The 20,788-nt window shown below is 72.3% G+C and overlaps 6 protein-coding genes across 6 annotated transcripts in view; 1 reads left to right on the top strand and 5 right to left on the bottom strand.

The window, feature by feature from the left end:
• Positions 1–1,188, bottom strand: part of AURANDRAFT_63697 (hypothetical protein) — a gene marked incomplete at both ends in the record, with an annotated part of 2,573 nt that extends 1,385 nt beyond the window's left edge. Inside the window, one exon of the mRNA XM_009037955.1 lies at positions 37–1,188. Within this exon, the coding sequence (XP_009036203.1) occupies positions 37–1,188 (1,152 nt within the window). The remainder of the gene's footprint in view (positions 1–36) is intronic.
• A 2,197-nt stretch (positions 1,189–3,385) lies between these two features.
• Positions 3,386–4,408, bottom strand: AURANDRAFT_58969 (hypothetical protein; the record flags this gene model as incomplete). The annotated part of the gene is made up of 1 exon (XM_009037954.1): positions 3,386–4,408. The coding sequence occupies one exon, from the start codon at positions 4,406–4,408 to the stop codon at positions 3,386–3,388; it is 1,023 nt and encodes a 340-aa protein (XP_009036202.1).
• Positions 4,409–12,470: 8,062 nt separating this feature from the next.
• AURANDRAFT_63695 (hypothetical protein) lies at positions 12,471–14,534 on the bottom strand (the record flags this gene model as incomplete). The annotated part of the gene is made up of 2 exons (XM_009037953.1): positions 12,471–13,749; positions 13,921–14,534. 2 exons carry the CDS (start codon positions 14,532–14,534, stop codon positions 12,471–12,473), a joined length of 1,893 nt encoding a protein of 630 aa, XP_009036201.1.
• A 194-nt stretch (positions 14,535–14,728) lies between these two features.
• On the bottom strand, positions 14,729–17,944 carry AURANDRAFT_63694 (hypothetical protein; the record flags this gene model as incomplete). Its single annotated transcript, XM_009037952.1, has 3 exons — positions 14,729–15,541; positions 15,871–16,567; positions 16,800–17,944. The coding sequence occupies 3 exons, from the start codon at positions 17,942–17,944 to the stop codon at positions 14,729–14,731; spliced, it is 2,655 nt and encodes an 884-aa protein (XP_009036200.1).
• A 510-nt stretch (positions 17,945–18,454) lies between these two features.
• Positions 18,455–19,594, top strand: AURANDRAFT_63693 (hypothetical protein; the record flags this gene model as incomplete). The annotated part of the gene is made up of 1 exon (XM_009037995.1): positions 18,455–19,594. One exon carries the CDS (start codon positions 18,455–18,457, stop codon positions 19,592–19,594), a length of 1,140 nt encoding a protein of 379 aa, XP_009036243.1.
• Positions 19,595–20,659: 1,065 nt separating this feature from the next.
• The window catches only part of AURANDRAFT_63692 (hypothetical protein), a gene marked incomplete at both ends in the record, with an annotated part of 2,794 nt that continues 2,665 nt past the window's right edge, over positions 20,660–20,788 (bottom strand). The window contains one exon of the mRNA XM_009037951.1: positions 20,660–20,785. Coding sequence (XP_009036199.1) covers positions 20,660–20,785 — 126 coding nt within the window. The remainder of the gene's footprint in view (positions 20,786–20,788) is intronic.

The following is a 20,788-nucleotide window of genomic DNA, read 5'->3' as shown; positions in this document are numbered from 1 at the left end:
CGTCTGGAGCGCGTGCATGGCGTCGAGGTCGATGACCGTGCCCAGGGGCGTGCCGCGCGTCGCCTCCCACGCGAACTGGCGCCGGAGCGCCTGGACGATCTCCTCGTCGAGGAGCCGCGCGCGCGCGAGCGCCCCGAGCACGTACTCGCTCTCGGAGACGAGGGACCGGCCCGTGCGGCCCCGGTTGCCGAGAGCGATGGCCTCGACGTCGGGCCGGTACGCGCCCGCGCGCGCGGCCCGCCGGAGGAAGAGGCCGTGCATCGCGCCGATGAAGTTCGCCGTGACCACGACCAGTACGATGCACATGACGCCCGTGGCCATCTTGTCCGCGTGGTACGTCGGCGTGAGGTCGCCGTAGCCCACGGTCGTCGCCGTGACCACCGTGAAATACAACGCGTCGACGACGGTGCGGCCCCGTCCGCCCGCGCCGCCCGCGCCGCGCTGCAGGAGGAAGAAGACGACGAGCGCGACCAATAGCGGCAGGGCCTTGACGAGGACGCGCCGCGGGTACCAGATGCGCGCCCGGACGTCCGCCGGCGAGTACTCCTCCGCGGGCAATCTGAGCGTGTCGACGGCCTCGACGCCGAAGAAGGCCCGCAAAACCCAGGCCTCGAGCCCCTCGAAGCCGTCCTCGAAGGCCGTCACGCGCGACGTGATGATGCTAAAGATCTGGACGATGCCCAGCGGCACGTAGAGGCAGGCCCAGAGCTTGCCGCTCTGCGACGCGGGGCTGTAGTCGCCGTAGCCGACCGTCGTGCACGTCACCGCGAGGTAGTACCAGGTCTCGGTCCAGTGCCAGCGCTCGTACCAGCCGAAGATGGCGCAGCCCGAGATGACGTAGAAGACGACGAAGGCGCCGTCGGCGAACGCGTCCGCGTAGACGAGGTACGCGTCCGCGGCGGTGAAGAGGTACGGCAACCGCACGGCCGCGCGGAGGGCCGCCTCGGCCTCGGCGCTCAGCGCCCCGCCCGCCTCCGCGTCGACGGCGTACTTGAGCTCCTTCTTCACGGCGCTCCGGGTCTCGACGTGCGCCTTCGCCGCGGCCAACCGGCGCAGCATGCGCCGCACGGACTCGGCCGTGACGAAGAGGGACAGCGACAGCAGCACCGGCGCGACGAGCGTGATGACCGTGTCCCCGAAGGTCCGCCCGTCCTCCGCCGCCCGCAGGACCCGCGCGGGCTCCGCCATGGCGGCGCGACTCGATCCAGCCCCCCACAGAGCTGAAGAAGCGCTGAGCTATCGAGAAGGCAGCCTCTTTAACCGTGATGATACGGCCCGTAAGTATCATATGGTTGTCGTCAAGGTACCGTATTGGAAAACAGCCCGTCAAAGCGGGAGCCGAGTTTCCCTGCGCCGCCGAGCAGTGCCCTGCCTCGACAGCCTGCGCAGGCGGCGATGGCCTCCTTCAATTCGGAGCGCGCGCCCCTCCTGAAGCCGTCAACCACCAAGCTCAAATACTACGGCGCGAAGGCGAAGGCGGCGCCGGCGGCGCGCGGCCTGGCGCTGCCGCGCGTGAGCGTCCGGGGCCTCTTCGTCGCCGTCGCGCTCGGCAGCCTCTTCCTCATGCTCGGCGCGAACCCCCACGAAGCGCGCCGCGACGCCGAGGCGCGCGCGGGCCCGGCCGTCGCGGCGCCGGGCGTCGGCGACGCCGCGTCGGACAGCACGACGACGGCGACGATGCTCAAGGCCGTGCGGCCGCGCGAGCGCGAGCACCACCACGCGGCGAGCGCGACCGTGCGGTCGCGGTCGGCCTTCACCTGCGCGCTCTGTGTCGCCGCGGCGCTCGTCATCCTGCTGCCGCGGCTCGCGTGCGGCGCCGACGACGTCCGCGGCAACTCCGTCGGCCCCGGCGTCGCCGAGGCGCTCGTCTCGTCGGAGGCGCGCGCGGGCCTCGCGCTCTTCCTGCCCTGGCTCGCCGTGTCCGTGCCGCTGAGCGTCGTCGACCGCGAGCTCGTGCGCGGCAACTTTCCCTTCCCGCTCTCGCTGTCCGCGATGCAGCTCGCGGCGTCCGCGGCGCTCGGCTTCGTCGGCGCGCACCGCGACGGCCGCCTGGGCGACTGGCTCCGGCGCGTGTCGCTGCGCGAGTACGCGCTCCGCTACGCGCCCCTGGGCGTGCTCGCCGGCGCGTCGGCGGCGATCATGCAGGAGGCGACGCGCGCGCGCGCGTGCGGCCCGCGGCTCGCGATGGCCTTCGCGTCCGTTCAGGGCGTCGTCGTCCTCTTCCTCGGCGTCGCGCTGCGCAAGGCGAAGCTCCTGGACTACGACGAGTGGGGCGCGGCGTCGCCGGCGGAAATGGCGGAGGCCGAGGCCGGGGACGGCGGCGACGCGGGTCCCGCGCGCGCGGACGCGTCGGACCGCGACGACGACAGCGTCGGGTCCTACGACGACTGCGGCTGCTGCTGCCCCGACGAGCACGTGTTGCCCGCGGGCGGCGCGGCGTCGCTCTTCGCGCTGCTCGTCGCCTTTGGGGGCGCGGGCATCATGGCGCTGGGCGAGGCCGAGGTCGGCGAGACGTCGCGGCTCTGGGTCGGGCTGCTCTGCCTCGCGCAGGTGCTGGCGGCGGGCTACGTCCTCGGCTTCGAGCGGCGCTTCCGCCTCGACAAGAGGCCGCGCGACGACCGGCCGCCGCTGGACCACTTCGGGGGCTTGCTGCTGACGGCGCCCGTCGCCGTCGCGGTCGTCGCGGCCGCGGCCGTGGGCCTCGAGCTCGCGCCGGCCTGGTCCCGGGGGCGCGAGTCCTTCGGGCAGCTCGACGCGCGGTCGTCCATCGCCGGGCGCTGGGGCGTCTGGCTCCTGGGCCTGGACGTGGGCCTCTTCGCGGTCGCCGCTGCGCTCGCGTTGGCGGTCGTCGACCGCTTCTCGGCCCTCGTCGCCGTGCTCTTCGTCGCCGCGCGGTCCGTCCTCGTCATGTTCGCGTGCGCGCTGCTCTTCGGCGACGTCGTCACGTCCCTGGAGTACAAGGGCGCCATGGTGCTCGTGCTCGGCCTCGTGATCTGGGCGCTCGAGGCCAGTAAGGCCATGCTCGACCCGGCGTCGCCCCTCGGCGCGGCCGCGCGCAAGCTCCTCGCCGAGGAGCAGCTCCGGGAGGACGAGTGGTCGGGGTTCCGGCGGCCGGGCCAGCTCGCGCCGTCGAACTTCCTCGAGGGCGAGGCCGCGGAGCGCGCGGCCGCGGAGCGCGCGACCGGCTTCCGGCGCCGCGCGGCGCCGGCGCCGCGCCGCGACGACGACGACGACGACGACGGCGGCGACGCCGAGGAGGGCGCGTCGCGGCGGGCCGCGGACCTCGACGACATGACGCGCGCGCGCATCGAGCGCGCGGGCCTCCGCGTCGCCGAGGAGCCGTCCTGGGCCAACGAGCCGTCCCAGTAGCGATTTCCGCCTAACGTTAGCAGCCGCTCGCGGGGCACTTGTCGTGGACGACGCGGCCGCCCTTGGCGTCGTAGTCGGCCCGCGAGACGAACATGGCCGTGAAGGCGGTGATGGACGTGAGGATGGACGCGCCGACGAAGCCGCCCGTGAGCCGGTGCGGCGCGTCCGCGAGCGTCGCCTTGGACGTCGGCGCGAGCGCGAGGACGCCCGCGTGGAGCCGCAGGCCGAAGCCCGGCAGGAGCGTGCTGCCGCCGGCGAGGAGCAGCGCCGGGTAGAGCTCCTTCGCGTAGTCCTTGTCGCATTTGCCGACGGCGTCGACGACGGCCTGCGGCGCGGCGGGCGACGCCGCGAAGAGGACCTCGGGCGCGGCGAAGCGCTCGTCGCCCAGCGATATGGCCGTGCCGTCGGGGAGCGTGTACGTCGCCGGCAGCGCGGCCTCGTCGGCGCCGCCGCCGCGGACCGCGCACGCGCTCTCCTTCACGGCCCGCGCGGCCGCCTCGTCCACTCGGAGCGCTTTTTGGAGATGCGCCGTGACGTCGCGGCCGGCGACGGGCAGCGCCACGGTCGCCGCCGTCAGCGCGAAGCCCTCGTGGACGGGCACGGCGCTCGCGCGGCGGTCGCCGACGTCGAGGACGAGCGCCGTCGTCCGGCCGGCCGCGTAGGTTCGCAGCACGGCGGCCGGCGCGAGGTAGAGCGCGCGCGCGCCGAGCTTCTCGAAGAAGATTTGTGTTGTTTTCTCGCGCGCCGGCGCCGGGTTGCCGACGGCCTCGCTGAGCATGACCGCCGCGCCGCGCGGGTCGACGTTTAGTTCGGCGAACGCGCGCCGCCACAGCGCCTCCATCGCGTCCCAGTGTTTCACGACGCCGCCCTCCAGGGGGCACCGCGGCCGCGGCGCCTCGCCGCCGTCGCTCACGTCGCTCTGCCGCCGCCCCGCGAACTCGCAGGGGATGGTGACGCGCGGCTGGTCGTCGCCGGCGAGGCCGCAGCGCAGGCACGTCGAGCCGGCGTCGATGATGACCGTCACCTCGTCCGTCTCCATGCTCGCTGCGCCATTGTGCGCGCTCGAACCGTTGGCGCCGTTCGAACCGTTGGCGCCGTTGGCGCTCGCCTGCGCGTGGGCGCTCATCGCGGCGGTGCAGGGCTCATGCTCTACTCGGCGAGCCCGACTCGGTCCGACTCAGCGCCGCCGCGGCCGCGGCGGCGGCGTCGCGCCTGGCCGTGGCGTCGCGGCCCCGGCTGCCCGGCCACCCAGCGCGCTGCGACGCGTGGCCGCTGCCTGGCATGCCTGCGACTCCGTCGTCGAACCGCGCTGCCCCGCGGAGTCGCCCCCGCGGCGCCGGAGACGGACGCGCGCTTACGGCGACGGACGCGGCGGGACCGGCTCCTCACTTTTTGCACAGTTTGACGGCGCATCCGAGGCAACAGGGGCCCATCAGGTGGACATTGGGACCGAGGAGGGTGGCGTGCTGCTTGCCCTCGCACGTCGGCCCGCCGGGCTTGCCTTCCGCCTCGTCGTACGCGGACCACCGCATGCGTCCATGCTTCATTTCGAGCTGGTAGTGTTGTTTCCATGGAAGCGGCACCCCGCAGTGGCACGCCGTCACGTGGGTCGGGGACACCTTGTCGATGCACATCACGTCCAGCGAGTAGAAGGGCGGGAACCAGCAGACGCAGGCCGAGAGGTAGACGCCCGCGAAGTCGTCCGCGGTGCCCGGCCCCTTCCACTTCGGCCTGCTCGGCCGGGGCTGCGCCGTGATGGGCGCCTCCTTGCCTTTTTTTTGGAACGCGGCGCGGCTCACGTCCGGGTCGCGCGCGTTCGCGTCCGCATACTTGCACTCCGTGCACAAGTCAACCTTGCCCGACGTGAGCCAGGACGCGTCCGTGCAGTCGGCGCCGCAGTAGTCGCAGAGGATCTGCCGCTCGCCGACAAGGGCGCCGCGCTCCGCGGCGGACGCGCGCGGCACGTCGCACCCGAGCGCCGCGACGCAGCTCGCGGCACGGTCGCGGAGCGTCCCGCCCGGCGGCACGCCGAGCTGCTCGCAGGCGGACAGGAGCACGGGCACGAGGGGGCCGTCGGACCCGAGGGCCCCCTTCAGCGCCTGCACGAGGTCCACGAGCGGCGCGTTCGAGGGGTCCGTGTCCGTGGGCGAGATCTTCGTCGCCATGGGCCGCTCTTTCACGTAGATGATCGACGTCGTTGTTGTGTGGTAATGTGTTGTTGCTTAGAATCTTTTGAGCTGGAGCGCGAAAGGCTGCCTAGAATGCTCCCAGCCGATCACGAGCACGAAAAGACGAGTAGAGTTGCCGCTTGTACCAAGCATTCCAGCATTATACCAAGCATTGCTGGGCCGAAAAATGTGCATCATTGAACCAGTTGAGGCCCATGTTGCCGTCGAGGAAGACAATGGCCAAGCCCTGAAAAGCTCGACGATGCTGCTGCGGCACCTGGCGGCGCGCTGCCGCCTCGTCCCGGCGGCGGCGCTCGCCGCGCTCGCCGAGACCGCGCGCTGCGACGCGCCCGCGGAGGACGTCGACGTCGTCGTCATCGGCGGCGGCATCGCCGGCACGGCCTGCGCGCTGCGGCTCGCGGCCAACGGCCGGCGCACGGTGCTCGTGGAGCGGGAGACGATCGCCTGCGAGGCGACGGGCCTCTCCGCGGGCACGCTCTGGTGCGGCGGCGCCGCGACGACGCCCGCGCTCTACGACGCGCTCGCCTATCACTCGATGGCGTGCTACGAGGCCGCGGAGGCGCGCCAACCGGGCTGCTGCGGCCTCGTGCGCTGCGGCGCGCTGTCGCTCGTGAGCGGCGCGCCCGGCGAGCTCGCGGCCGCCGAGGCCGCGGCCGCGGACTTCCGCGCGCGCGGCGTCGACGCGCGGCTCCTCGACCGGGAGGAGACGGTAGCCCTCGAGCCGGCGCTCGCGGGCGGCGGCGCCGTCGCGGCCATCTTCACGCCGCGGAGCGGCTACGTGGACCCGGGGGACGCCGCGCGGGCCTTCGCGGACCACGCGCGCGCGCGCGGCGCGGAAGTCGTCGAGGGCGACGCCGTCGCCGCGGTCGCCGCGGACGGCGCCGGCGGCGCGACGTGCGCGTGCGCGTCCGGGCGCCGCTTCCGGGCGGCGCAGGTCGTCGTGGCCAACGGCTCCGGCGCGCGGCCGCTGCTGCGCGACAGCTTCGGCCTCGAGGCGCCCGTGTCGCCCGTGCGCGGCCAAATCTGGGTCGCGTCGCAAAGCGGCGACGAGACGCAGGATCTCACACGCGTCGTCTACTCCCAGGGCTCCGCCGTCGCCTGGCAAAACCTGAAGACGGCGCCGGCCAAGTGCACGCACGTCGACGGCGCACGGCGCGTGCGCCACTTGTACGGGCGGCCGCGGTCCGACTGTCCGGGCGTGCTCTTCGGCGGCGACCGCGTGCCCGTAGAGACGGCGGCCGAGGGCTACGCGACGACGGACGAGTCGACGGCGAGCTCCCGCGGCCACGCGCGGGAGCTCGTCGGGCCCGCGGCCGTCGGCGACGGCCTCGAGCTCGACGGCGCGTGGTCGGGGCCCATGCCCTTCAGCGCCGACGGGCTGCCCTTGGTCGGCGACCTCGGCGCGCTCGGCCTGCCCCAGGTCTGGCTCCTCGACGGCTTCGGGCCCAGCGGCATGACCCTCGCGCCCGCGGCCGCGGAGGCCCTCGCCGACGCGGCGTCGGGTCTCGACCACCCGCTCCGCGCGATGCTCCGCGAGCACTGCGACCCCTGCCGCGGCGGCGGCGGCGGCGTGACGCGCGTCCGCTGACGACGCGCGAGGCGCCGCGTCCTTTTTTGGGGGGTCGCAAGGAGAGCAAGGCCGGCGCGACGCCGAACGCCCGTGGCGCTCGCCCGAAAGGACGCTCCTCCGAGACGAAAGGCACACCACTACGCGCCCCGATCGAACATCTCGTCGGTCGCGAGATTCCGCCGCCGGGCTACGTTCGGGTCCACAGCTATCCCCTCCGCAGGCTTTTTGTTCGAGGCGGTGGGCGTGGACGTGCGCTTTGAACGCTCCTCGCCGGCCCTTTTTTTCCTAAATTTTGATTGCACCTCGCGTGACTCTTGAAGTCTCGCGTGCCGCGATGTTGACCCTCAAGCGCGACGCTAAAAACGTTGCGTATAGAGGCAGCCCGGCTTCCACCGCAGCCATGGCCGACGCGTCGCCCACGAAGCGCGACCCGCTGGCGACGCTGCGGGAGCGCATGGCGGCGCACCGCGCGTCCATCGAGGCGAACGTGCGGGCGTCGAGCTCGCCGTCGTCGAACCGGGCGCCGACGTCGTCGTCCGAGGAGGAGTCCGAGTCCGGCAGCGAGGAGGCGGCGTCGGTCCCGGCGTCGCCGGCGGCGAGCGAGGCGAAGGCGCCCGCCGCGCCGCCGCCCGCGCCCGCGCCGGCGCCGGCGCCGCCGCCGGACACGCTCGCGGCCGCGGCGGCCGCGGCCGCGACGCGCGTCCCCGCGGCCGCGGCCGGCGGCCCGATCCAGGGCTGGCTGCAGACGAACCTCGAGGGCGCACCGGCCGAGGAGCCGCCGCCGGCGTCGCGGCCGCCGCCGCCGGCCGCGCCCGCCGAGCGCGACGGCGAGCTCTCGGCGCCCGTCGCGCTCGACGCGGCCGCGAGCCCGAGCAGCGCGGACGAGCGCGCCGCCGAGGAGCGCGCCCTCGAGGGCTACGCGCCCGAGGAGCCCGGGGGCCTTTTGAGCGCCGCGGAGCTGCTGCTGAGCCCCGACGCGACCGTCGTCGTCGACGACGACGGCGACGGCGACTGCGGCGACGAGCCCGCGGAGCTCCCGCGGGGCGCCGCGTCGCCGCCGCCCGCGTCCGCGACGCCGCCGCCGGCCGAGGGCCCCGCGCCGGCCGTGGAGCTCGCCCTCGACGACTACGACGTCGACTCGCTGAAGCGCAACCTCGAGCTCGCCATCGCGACGATCCGCGAGATGCAGCAGCGCTTGGTCGCGTCGAACCGGGCCATCGAGGCCGCCGTCCAGGAGCGCAACGCGGCGCGGCGCGACCTCGCCCGGAGCGAGCGCGCCGTGCAGAAGCTGACGGCCGCCGCGGAGGAGTCGAAGAAGACCTTCGAGGCGGAGCGGGCGCTCGCGCTCGCGGCCGTGAAGTCGGAGGCGCACGCGGATTTGGCGCGGGCCAAGGACGAGCAGCACGCCACCCTCGTCGCCGCGCTCCACGAGGCGAAGAAGGAGCAGGACGTCGCGTCGCACCGCATCGCGGCGCTCGCCTCCGAGCTCCACGCGTCGCGCGAGGGCGACCGCGACCGCGCGGAGCTGCAGAAGCGGCTCGAGTGCGCCGAGGCCGTCTTGGCGGAGGCGCGGGGCCGCGTGAGCGGTTTGGAGAACGTCGAGGTCGAGCTCGGCAAGGCCCTGGCCGAGGTCGCGCGCGTGTCGCGCGAGCGCGACGACTCCGTGGCCGCGCGCGACGTCGCGGACCGGCAGATCGGCGGCGAGCGCGCGCGCGCGGCCGTCGCCGAGGCGGGCCTCGAGGCGGCGGCGAAGAAGATCGACGGTCTGGAGGCCGACGTCGACGCCGCGCGCGCGGAGATCGGCGAGTCGAAGCGGGTGCTCGAGGCGACGGAGCGGCAGCGGGCCGCGGAGCGCGACGCGCTGCTCGCGGAGCGCGCGGCCGCGCGGAACCGCGCGACGGCCGCGGAGCGCAAGCTCGCCGCGGCGGAGCGGCGCGTCGACGACCTCGGGCGCCGCGTCGAGCACGAGGCGCGGGCCCACCTCGGCGCGCGCCACGCGCTCGAGCGGTCGAAGCGCGCGACGGAGGGCGACGTGAGCCTCGCGGTGTCGCGGCGCCGCGCGGCGCTCGACGACGTCGACCGGCTCCGGGAGCGCCTCGCCGTCGAGGTCAAGTGCCGCGCGTCCGCGGCGTCCCAGCTCAAGGAGCTACGGGCCCAGCGCGACGCGGACCGGTCGCAGCGGGACCGCGACGCCGCGGACGCGCGGAAGCTGGAGATCAAATACAAAAAGCTCAAGGCCGAGGTCGAGGAGCACCGGCGCCAGCGCGACGCCGCGGGGCTCGACGCGTCCCTCGCGGCGTCGCGCGGCGCCGCGCGGTCCCGGAGCCCGCCGCCGCGCGCCGTGTCGAAGGTGCGGCGCGCGGCGCTCCAGAACCTCTCGGGCGCGCCCCTCGGCGTCCGCCGCGCCAAGGCCCCGGACCAGACGCCCAACGGCGACGGCGGCAGCCGCGACGTCTCGCCGCGGAAGCCGTCGCCGACGCTCCGCCGCCAGGACGACGTCCCGGGCGGCAGCTCCCTCGCCCGCGTCGTCGACGCGTCGCGGACGCCGCCGCCGCCGCCGCCGGACCAGTTCGAGGACCACCCGCTCCTCCACATGCCGCCGTCGCCGCTCCCGGTCCCGCGCGGCGCGAGCCCGGTCCCGGCCGCCGCGCCCGAGGAAGGCGGCCAATGAGTCCCAAGATTACAGAGCACATGTCCTTTAGTAGCCTCCCGGCGGGTAGAGGAACTCGACGACGTTGCCCGCCGCGTCGAGCGGGAACGGCACGCGCGCGCACGCGCAGACCACGCCGGCGAGGACGCGCCGGTGCTCGGCGACGTAGAGCTTCCAGCTGCCCGCCGCCGCGACCGCGTCGTACAGGCGGAGCGCGGCTTTCCAGGGCTCGCGGTCGCGCAGGAGGAACGGACGACTCGCGGCGGCCAGCCTCGCGTTGGCGCCGGCTTCCAGCAAAATCTTCACGAGCCGGCGGTGGCCTGATTTGAGGGCCAGGGCGAGCGGCGTCTTCCTTTGCCATTCCGCGTCGACCTCCGCGCCCGCCGCGATGAGAAGCTCGGCACAGCGCGCGCTCTCTCGTTCACGTTGCTGCGGCATGTTCAAGGCGATCGCACACCATTCGATTCCCACCATTACGTCGGCTGTTAGATGGAGCGCAGTGGTCCCGCAGACAGTTGCGTCGACATCGGCACCCCATTTGCATAAGACATCAACGACCGCTGTGTGCCGATAGAACACGGCGCAGTGCAGCGGCGTCACATTTCGGTCGTCCCGCGCGTCTACGTCCGCGCCCCAGTCAAGGAGCTCTTCCACATAGCTGAGGCGACCGCGGCGAGCGCCGTCACACAGTTCCTCGGGCCAGTCTAATTCTTCGTCGGGCCAGTCTAATTCTTCGTCCATCGTAAGGGCGCACCGAGTCGTGCCGTCGGCCGCGGCCGCAGCATCATGGATGCAACCAACCCAGTTGAACATTCAAGGTCGCAGCGGGCAGCGTCTGGGCAGCGCGCGCGACGCGCTGCCCGCGCCGCAGCACCGGTAACCATGGTCGAGCTGGGGTCATGGCTGAAGAAGCGCATCGGCGAGCTCGAGGAGGGCAATGCGGTCATCAAGCTCATGAACCGCGTGCAGTCGTCGCGCGTGCTGCTCGACGGCCTGACGCCCAAGAAGCTCCAGGCCCACACGCTGCCGCGGCGGCCGTCGCTGCCGCTGCTGCTCGAGGGCGCCGTCGACGAGGACGTCATCGCCGAGTGGAAGAAGGAGTTCTTCGGCGACGAGGAGGAGCAGGAGGAGGAGGGCGCGGCCGAGGGCGAGGAGGGCGAGAAGAAGGAGGGCGAGGAGGACGGCGAGGCGGAGGGCGAGGAGGGCGAGAAGAAGGAGGGCGAGGAGGGCGAGGAGGGCGAGACGCAGGAGGGCGAGGAGGGCGAGGAGGGCGAGAAGGAGGCCGAGGCCGCGGAGGAGGTCGCGGCGGAGGAGGAGGCGCGCGAGGAGCCGCCGCCGGCGCGGCGGCGCGCGCGGTCCCTGCTCCTGTCGCCGACGGAGAAGGACGCGCGGCTGCTCCGCGCGGAGACGGAGCCGCGGAGCGTCCAGGAGCAGGCCGACGAGGTCCAGGTGCCGAAGAAGATCTCCTACTGGAACGCCGGGCACATGAAGGGCGAGCTCCTGCTCGCGTCCAAGTCGCTCCAGAAGGACGACTTCTACCTCCTCGAGTACCTGTTGCGCTTCAACTACCCCATCCGGTCCCTGTCGCTGTCGCGCTGCTTCATGCGCGACGAGGACGCGCTGAATCTCGTGCGGGCTCTACGGTCGAACTACGTGCTGACGGATCTCGACGTGTCGAAGACGAAAATCACGGACAAGACCGCCGACGCGCTCGCGGAGGTGCTCAGCGACAACTACACGATGCGGCGCATCGACGTGCGGCTCAACGACATCTCCGAGGGCGCCGCGGAGCGCCTCGCGCGCGCGTTCCGGTCGACGGACAACCTCGTCGCGCTCAACTGCCTGCCGCTCCGCGAGTTCCTCGAGACGCCGCCGGAGACCGTGAAGCTGACGGGCCTCGAGCTGCGCCTGCCGGAGGCCATCATGCTCCGGGACACGCTGACGGTGCCGTCGATCACGAGCCTCGACCTCTCCGCGAACTCGCTGGACCACAAGGCCATCGCGGTCGTCGCGGGCATCACCGCGAGCCACCCGAGGGTCGAGCGGCTGAACCTGTCGTCGAACAGCGCCGGCGCGCGGGGCGTCGAGGCCATCGCCGACATGCTCGCGACGAACCGGTCCATCGTCGACCTCAAGATCGCCGAGAACAGGGCAGGACAAGAGAGCGAAATTTCCAACTTCAAAGGCTCCTCTCTCAGCCGTTTTCCACTCGTTTCGGCTGATTTTTGGACGAGCGATCATCTCTCGGAACGGTCTCGAAGCGTGGATGCTTTTTCCGGAACGCGCGCGCGCGGAACACTCACGTTGAAGCGATGTTGAATCTCTCTTGTGCTGCCCAGGCCGAGAACGACGCGACGGCCGCGGGCGGCTTCGGCGTCAACCGCCTGCTCGACGTGCTGCGGCGGAACACGACGCTCACGGCGCTCGACGTCTCGGGCAACGACATCGAGGAGTTCCAGGAGAAGGAGCTCCAGGCCAAGGTCACGGTCAATCGCGCGCTCACGCACAATCCCGACTCGTTCATCTCCTTCCTCGACGAGCGCTACAAGAAGGACGACTTCGCCTACGAGGCCGACGGCGGCTACCGGCTCACGCTCAACCTCGACATGAAGTACATCGACCACGAGAAGCGGCGACGGACCGTGCCCGTCGTCACGTTCGACGACGAGAAAGGGGACGACTATATCCTGCTTTAGACGGTCAGGGCCACGGTCGCGTCGCCCAGAATCTTCGCGACGGCGGCGACGAGCCTGTCGACGTCGGTCTCCGTGTTGTAGACGTGGAAGGAGAAGCGGATCGCCTGCTGCGGCGCGCCCGGCGGCCACTCCGTCGGGTAGGACGCCGCGCCCGTCGACTTGACGAAGATGCCGTACTCGAGCCAGAGCTTGCGGTAGGTCCACGTCGCGTCGTGCGAGTCCGGCAGCGCGATGGTGAGGATGGGCGCCGAGTCCGCGGCCGGGTCGAGCGCGCCCAGCGGCGCGCACCCCATCGCCGAAAACGCCGCGGCGGCCCGGGCCCGGAGCCCCATGTTGTGCTGCTCGACGTCGGCCATCCCAAAGTCCGCCAAATAGTCGAACGCCGCGCCCTGGCCCGCGATGATCGCCGGCGGCACCGTGCCCGAGCTCGACGTCTTGACGCCGTAGGCGTCCGGCAGGGCGCCGATGTCGCGGCCGTAGCCGCCCGCGAGGTAGGTCGCCTGGACCTTGGGCTGTGCGGACTCCTTGACGCAGAGGAGCCCGCTGCCCTTGGGCCCGAGCCCCCACTTGTGGCTCGACGTCGCGTAGGCGTCGGCGCCCGTCTTGGAAAAGTCGACGTCGAGGCCGCCGGGCGCCTGGGCGCCGTCGACGACGAGCAGCCCGCCCCGAGCGTGGACGAGGTCCGCGAGCTCGGAGAGGGGCAGCTTGAAGCCCGTCGTCGTGAGCACGTGCGCGACGGCGACGACCTTGTAGGTCGTGGCGTTGAGCTTCGCCTCGAAGGCCGCGAGGACCCCGGCGGCCGTCGCGTTGAAGAGCGGGACGGCCACCTCGTCGATGGAAAAGCCCGTCGCGTTCGCGCGCGTCCGCCAGACGTTCGTCGCGCCGTAGTGCTCCTGGTCCGTCGTCAGGACGCGGTCCCCGGCGCCGACGAAGCCCGACGCGATGAGGCCGTCGCCGACGGTGTTGAGGCCGAAGGTCGTCGACGGCGTGAGGAGCACCTCCGCGTCGGAGCAGCCGAGGAACTTGGCGGCCTTGTGGCGCACGAGCTCCGCGCCGATCTTGAAGTACTCGTAGACGTCGACGTTCGGGTTCTTCTCGTTGTCCGCCGCGGCGGCGGACAGGGCCTCGACGACGGCCCGCGGCGCGGGGCCCAGCGTCGCCGTGTTCATGTAGCTAAAGTTCGACTCGTGGCCCAGCGGGCCCTCGAGGTAGAAGTCGGACATGGGCGCCGGGAGGTCCCGGGCGGCCGTCGCGGCGAGCGCCAGCGCGAGGGCGCTGCCCCGAAACGCCATCGTCGCCATTGTCTCGACTGAGATCGTCGGATCGCGGCGGCAAGGCAGAACGTTGCCCATGCAACGAGAAGTGCAACGAAGCACGCTCCGGAGGCGCGATCGTAGGGTGTCTGTACGTGGGGTCACGGGGGTGCGGCTTCGTGGCGCACGCTACCCGAGGTTCTTCTCCGGCGGCTCGGGTCGGACCTGGCACGCGCCGATGACGACCGCGCCCGGCGCGATGATGAAGCTGTTGCAGGTGATGTCGCCGAAGATGTGGCCCGACGACGAGATCTGGACGCGGCGCACGCTCACGTTGCCGATGACCTTGCCCTCGACGAGGAGGTAGCCGCCGTCGTTGTCGATGTCCGACTCGAGCGTCCCCGTCGGCGCCACCACGATGTCGCCGCCGGCCTTGAGGCTGCCCACGAAGCTCCCCTCGACGCGGAGCAGCTTGGGAAACGACAGCTCGCCCTTCATGGCGACGCCCGACGAGATGGTCACGTCCGGCGGGTCCACGAAGTGCTCCGACGGCGGCGCCGACGGCGGCCGCTTCGCGCCGGGGTCGACGCTGTACAGATCGTCGCCGTAGGGGTCCTCGTCCATGTGGTCGTCGACGCGCTCGGGAGACGGCACGTAGCTGTGGTGGCTCGCGTGGTAGCTGTGCAGGTCGTCGTCGTCCTCGGACGGCGGCACGGGCACCTTCCGTCGGTTGCCCTTCTTCGGCGGCATCGGCGGCGGGTTCCCCGAGTCCGGGTAGGCGCTCCGGAGCGGCGGCAGCATCGACATGGCCGGCGGCGCGGGTCCGGTGCCGGGCGCGCGCGGGCAGCCCGCGGTCGAAACAGACGCCGGAACAACGCGGTTAAGCAGGCTGGCTACGTTGACTGCAAGATCGGCCTCATGGCGTCGGGCTTAATTTTGCCAGAGGCCGTCCTCGCGGAGTGCGACGCGCTCTTCGCCACGGCGTCGCGCCGCTTCATTGCTTAGGTCGCCACGTAGCCCGCGGCCGGCGGCGCCTCCGGGAACGCGCCGTACTCGCGCTGGAGCTCGTCGCAGACGACGAGGATGTCCGCGGCCACGTGCGCGTGCGCCTCGCGGTCGCGCTGGTTGCGGCACGCGGCCTCGAGCGTCGCCCGGACCTCGTCGGCGTTGCGCACGGACGCGAGCGTCGGCCGGCTCTGGTGGATGATGACCGTGTCCGCGGCGCTCGGCTCGAACGCGTGGGGCGCCGCGCCGAGGAACTTGACGACGCGCGCCCACGAGTCGTTGTACCGCGGGCTGCCCGCGATGAGGTCCTCGTAGAAGACGGCCGTCTCCTTGACTTCCGGGTGGTAGTAGGACCGGACGCGCCGGCGCTGGCGCTCGATCTTCTTCAGCGCGTGGATGAGGTCGCCGCCCGCGGGCAACTCCAGATCGACGTCGGCCTTGGCGGCGTCCTCGCGCGACTCCGGGTGCGCGAGGCCGACCGTGCGCCGGTTCGCGAGGTTGCTGATCAACTGGCGCAGGACGTTGCGCCGCCAGAGGTAGACGAGCTTCACGCCGCGGTTCAGCATGTACTTTTTGATCGCGTGGCGCCGCTCGTCGTGGCCCTGGTTCGTCATCCACTTGAAGCCCGCGAACTTCGTGCCGGCGATGGCGCAGTGGCGGTCGAAGGATTGTTCGATTTCTTTTTTCATGGGGCCAAAGTCGGCGTAGCCTCGGCCGCCCTCGCCGCCCCAGCCCACGAACAGCTCGCCGTCGCTGACGATCTCCGGGTGCGTCGACAGCTGGTGCACGAAGTAGCGCGACCCGGACCGCTGCATGGCGATGACGATGAAGCGCTCGCACTCGCCTCGCGCCGCCGGCGCGGCGAGCAAGGCCGCGAGGAGACCCAACAAGGAAGGCATTCAGACCATCGTCGTCGTCGTGGGCAGCCCGCTTCAACGTACACCTTCAAGGTACTCGGGTATGGTCCACTCGAATTAAAATGCGCGTCCTACAGGAGGAGGATGCCGAGGAGGTCCCCGAAGGCGCCGCCGATGACCGTGCCCCAGCCGGGCTTGACGACCGTGCCGAGCGCCATGCCGAGCCTGCGCGCGCCGCGTCGAAAAAATACCAAAAAAAGAAAAGAAGGCGCCGGACAAACGCGCGTCGCGAAGGTGTAGGCCGCGCCGTAGCCGACGAGGGCCGCGGCGCTCTGCTTCTTGAGCTTGCGCCGGTGCGCGAGCTCCGCGCGCGGGTCCGCCTTCGTTTCTCGCGCGTACTGCGCGAGGAAGCACGCCTCCTCGACGGCGAGGTTCGACACGTAGGAGAGGGCGTTGGCGTAGGCCGCCGTCGCGAGCATGCGGTAGGACGCGCCGAGCCGCCCGTGGCGCGCCGCCTTGCGCAGCGCGGACTTGGACGCGTCCTTGACGAGCTTGTCGGCCGTCGGCAGCGCGCAGTACTTGACGCACGCGGCCTCGAGCGCGCGCTTGAGGGACGTGCAGCCGAGGACGCGCACGAGCATGGCCGCCGCGCGCTGCTTGAAGTCCTTGAGCTCCTCGGCCAGCTTCTCCCAGTCCAGCAGCTCCTCGTCGTCGGGCGCGTCGGGCCCGGGCGTCGCGGCCGCGAGCGCCGGCGCGGCCGTGAACGCGACGGCGTGCACGGCGCTGAGGAAGAGATTCCGCGGGAAGAAGTGCTCGAAGGGCGCGCGCCGGTCCTCGAGGAGCGCGCGCCCGACGCCGCGCGACGCGGCGTCCGTGAAGAAGCGCGCGCGCTCCTCGTTCGTGTCGCGCCGCACGAGGCCGCCGCCGAGGTGGTCCGCCTGGATCTGCACGCCGCCCATGCTCGACGGCCACCACATCCTGCTCGCGACGGCTGCGGCGCGCGCGAGATTCAGATGTCCAGCTCGTTGCCACAGCAGTCGACTGGAGGCCGCCAAAGTCCTCCGCGCGGACAAGTCGCGCGACACACGCCTTCGAGCGCCGCCTCCGCCGCGCACCTCCGAGCCTCCTCCGCGCGCCCGAGACTCGACGCCGCGACACCCGGGGGTCGTCTTAGGAGTGGTCGTGGATCTCCAGATGCTTGGCGAGCGACGTGAAGTTGGCCATGGACTCGATGAGGTAGGCCTTGGGCTTCCGCGCGCGCCGGCCCTGGCCCGCGTGGTACGCGGCCTCGCGGCGGAGCGGGTCGGCGGCCTCCGCGTCGTGCTCCGCGGCGGCGTCGAGGCGCGCGGCCCGCCGGAGCTGGGCGAGCATGGCGGACCGGTGGACCTTGCGGCGCGCCGCGAGCCGCGCGGCGACGTCCGGCGGCGCGGCGGCCGGCGGCGCGGCGGGCGCGGGCCGCGGCGGCGACGAGTCCCGGGCGATGGTGACGAGGGGCGTCCAGGCGCGCCCGCCCGGCGTGACCGCCCGCGCGGCGCGCGGCGCGCGCTTCCTCGGCGTCGCCGCCGCGGCCGCCGCGGCGCCGCCGTCCGCGGCGGCGCGCCGCGCGCCGAGCCCGCGCGCGACGCCGGGCGGCGCGTCGAGCGTGATGCGCGGCCGCGGCCGTCGCCGCTCGTCGGCCCGCTGGTCGGCCTGCCTCTGCATGCCCTTGGCCCAGGCCAGCGACGACCGGAGCGCGGACTTGTAGTAGTCGCGCTCGCGCTCCAGGATCGCCAGCTGCGACCGCGCGACCTGGCGCTCCCGGCGCATGGCGTCGACGAGCACGGCCTGCTGGTGCGCGCGGGCCTTGAGCTCGTTGAAGGTCAACGCGACGCGGTGGCTCAGCGGCGAGCCGCTTCCGTCGGCGCCGCAGCGGTGCGACGAGCAGCCGGACAGACAGGGCGACGCGGCGCCGTTGCGGCCGACGTCGATGGCGCGCGCCGTCGGCAGCGGACCCAGGAGCAGCGCCTCGCAGCGGTCGTCGGCGACGGTCCGCGGCGCCGCGTCGGGCCGCGGCGCCGCGCTCGGCCACGGGCTCGGCGGCGACGTCAGCGGCGGGCTCGGCGGCGGCGGCGTCGGCGGCGGCGGCGGCAGCGACAGGAGCGGCGGCGGCGACCCGAAGGCGTCGGACCGCGGCGCCGAGCGCCGGCCGTCGGCGACGGCCCGCGGCGCCGCGTCCTCGCTCCCGTCGGTCATGACGCCGCGGCTCGTCGTCGCCCGCGGCGCCGCCGGCGGCGGCGTCCGGAGCAGGAGCTCATCGTCCTGCGGGCTCCGCGGCTTGCGGACGAAGCCGGCCGGCACGTAGCCGGGCACGTTCATGGCGGCCCCATGGCTGCCCCGGCGCGTTGCCACATAGCCATCCTCTCTCACATGGATGGAGAGCGTCGACGTCGTGAGGTTGGCGAGCCGCTCGCCTTCGCGATGGCGACGACTCGTTTGTGCTTGCGATGAGTGTGATGACTCGTGTTGCAAGGCGCATTCGCTTTCGCGTGCGGGTCCGTGGGCAGCCGCCGCCGCCGGGCGCTCACAAGTTGTTTGGAACAACGTCGAAAACCGGGACGCATCACGGAATCCGACGAGGCGCGACTTTCAACCATGCTCGACTCGCTGTGCGTCTGGGGCGAGGAGGAGAATAAATCCGACCCCGTCGCCGCGCGCGCGCGACCCGTTTCGAATCCCGCTTCCGCGCGGGGCCGCGCCGCGAAGAAGAAGAAAGGATCGAAACGGCGGCGAGGAAAGTCGGCGGAGAAAAAGGCCCAGTCGCCGTCGCCCACGCGGCTCGGCATCCCGGGTTTCGGGGATGCGTCCACGATCGAACCGCCGGACGTGATGCGCGAAGGCCACATGCTCGAGGCGCAGTCCACGCGCGGCACGCGCGACGTCGTCGGGCTCGCCGCCGCCGGCTCCGCTTCGTCGAAGCGCGAGCTGCTGCTCCAAGACTCGAGGACGCTCACGAGGCGGAAATCGCAGAGCTTGGGCAAGTTCGGCCAGGATCAGGCCGCGTTCTCGCCCTACTACATCGCGAAGCACCTCACGCTCTTCCTCGGGGCCATCATGCTCTTCGGCGCGGTCCTCTACTTCTGCGAGAAGGACAAGGAGAAGGAGGACCGCAAGGCCCTGAAGAAAAAGATAATCGCCATCCAGCGCGACTTCGGGCAGCTCTACGACTTCGCGGCGACCAACGCGACCGTGCTCGCGGTCGTCGACGACCTCCGGCGCGCCATCACGACGTCGTGCGACCTCCGGCCCGGCTACGTCTACTGGACCTGGCCCGGCGCCGTCTTCTTCGTCACGACCCTCGTGACGACCATCGGCTACGGCACGTTCGCGCCGCAGACGCCCTGGGGCAAGGTCGCGTCGTCCGTCATCTGCGTCTTCGGCGTCGCCTACTTCGGCTACATCCTCAACCTGACGGGCGCCGCGGTCCACGAGGCCGTCAAGCAGTCCCAGCGCTTCTTCCGGAAGGTGTTGCGGCGGCCCAAGCACAAGCGCAAGCACCACGGCCTCGCGCGGGCCTGCTTCGTGTGGGCGGTGCTCTACATCGTCGTCGTCGCGCTCGGCGCGCAGCAGGCGGGCGTCATGACCTTCGGCAACGCGGCGTACATGGGCGTGGTGACGTTCACGACCGTGGGCCTCGGCGACTTCGCGCCGCCGCTGATCCGCGGCGAGGCGACGCGCGACCAGGTCATGCGGCAGTACGTCTACGGGTCCGTCGTCGCCTTGATCGGGCTCACGCTCCTCTCGGCGCTCATCTCGTCGATCAACCTCGAGTTCTTCAGCGAAGATGGCGGCGTCGAGCACGTCCTCCTCAACTCAGGAAAATTCTCCTTCGGCGACGGCGACGACGGCGACGGCGACGACGGCGACGGCGCGGCGTCGCCCGGCGAGCTCCGGCGCTCGCTCGGAAAACACAAGCTCGTCAGGAAGCAGAGCACGTCGTCGCCCCCGACGAGGACCCCCCGGCGATAACCTTACGTGACGAACGCGGCCGCGAGGCGGCGCTGGAAGAGGGCCTGCGCCGCCGCGTAGAGCCGGTGGTCCGCGTGGTCTTCGAGTGCATCCGCGTGGTCGTGGTCGTAGGCCGGCGGCGGCGCCCAGGCCCCGGACGTCGCCGCGGACGTCGCCGCCGCGCGCGCTCGTTCGCCGGGGCGCACGTTGACCTACCGCGCACGTCTCCCCGATCTCGCGAAACGTCGCCGCGGGACGCCGACGCTCGACGAGCTCGCCGGACGTGAGGAAGCCCCCAAAGGTCGCGTGGAACAAACAGAGGGACTCGTCCCAGCGCTCGACGATGCCCACGAAGGCGAAGTCCGCGAGGCGCGCGACGGCGGCCGCGACGGCCGCGTCGTCCGGGTACGCGACGGCGCGCCGCGTCCGCGGCGTCCGGCCGTCGCTCCAGTTCCCGTTGATCATGTTCACGTAGATGCCCAAATTCCGGTGGGCGCAGGCGGCCGTCAGCTCGACGCAGCCCGCGTCGAAGAACTGGGCCTTCCAGCGATGCGCGGACGCGAGCCGCTGCCACGGGTCGCGGAGCATCGTCGCGTAGGCGTAGCGCGTCGGGTCGAAGCCGCGCAAGGGCACGTGCGTCGGGCTCGGCGCGAACGTGTCCTCCGGCGCCAGGTGGCAGGCGCCGCGGCTCGCGTCCTTCGGGAAGCAACTCGCGAAGTAATCCTGGACGTGGCCCGGGAACGGCGTCGTCGGCTCGGGGATCGCCGCGTGGGGCGGCAGCCGCGGGCAGGCCGCGCGGTACACGGCCGTCGCGAAGGACGTGCCGCACTTCGGAATGTGGAGCCAGCGCAGCTCGTACCCAGGGCCCAGCGAGACCATGAGCCGCGGTTTACTCGACGGCGCGCGACAGATGTCGCCGGAGATGTCGTCGCCGGCGCGCGCGTCGTGGTCGCAGGCGTAGCGCAAACGCTTCCGCGCCACTGCGACGGCGAGGCAGCAGCGGAGGAGAGTGCGCATGCTCAAGGGCTGCCCATGCTCTCGGATGAAACTGCAAAATGTAGTTCAAGGTTAGAGAGGAGGGGGAAATCAAAAGTCGTCCCACATGGAGTCGTCGTTCGGGAGCTTCGAGGCGACGGGCTTCGGCCCGAACATGTTCGCCTTCTTCGCCTCCTTCTCCGCGGCCATCTTCTGCTTCCGCTCGAGCGCGGCCTTCTT

This window comes from Aureococcus anophagefferens, assembly GCF_000186865.1.
Source record: "Aureococcus anophagefferens unplaced genomic scaffold AURANscaffold_7, whole genome shotgun sequence".
NCBI lineage: Eukaryota > Pelagophyceae > Pelagomonadales > Pelagomonadaceae > Aureococcus > Aureococcus anophagefferens.
The sequence above is the reverse complement of the archived record's forward strand: the minus strand, read 5'-3'. Positions and strand labels throughout refer to the sequence as shown.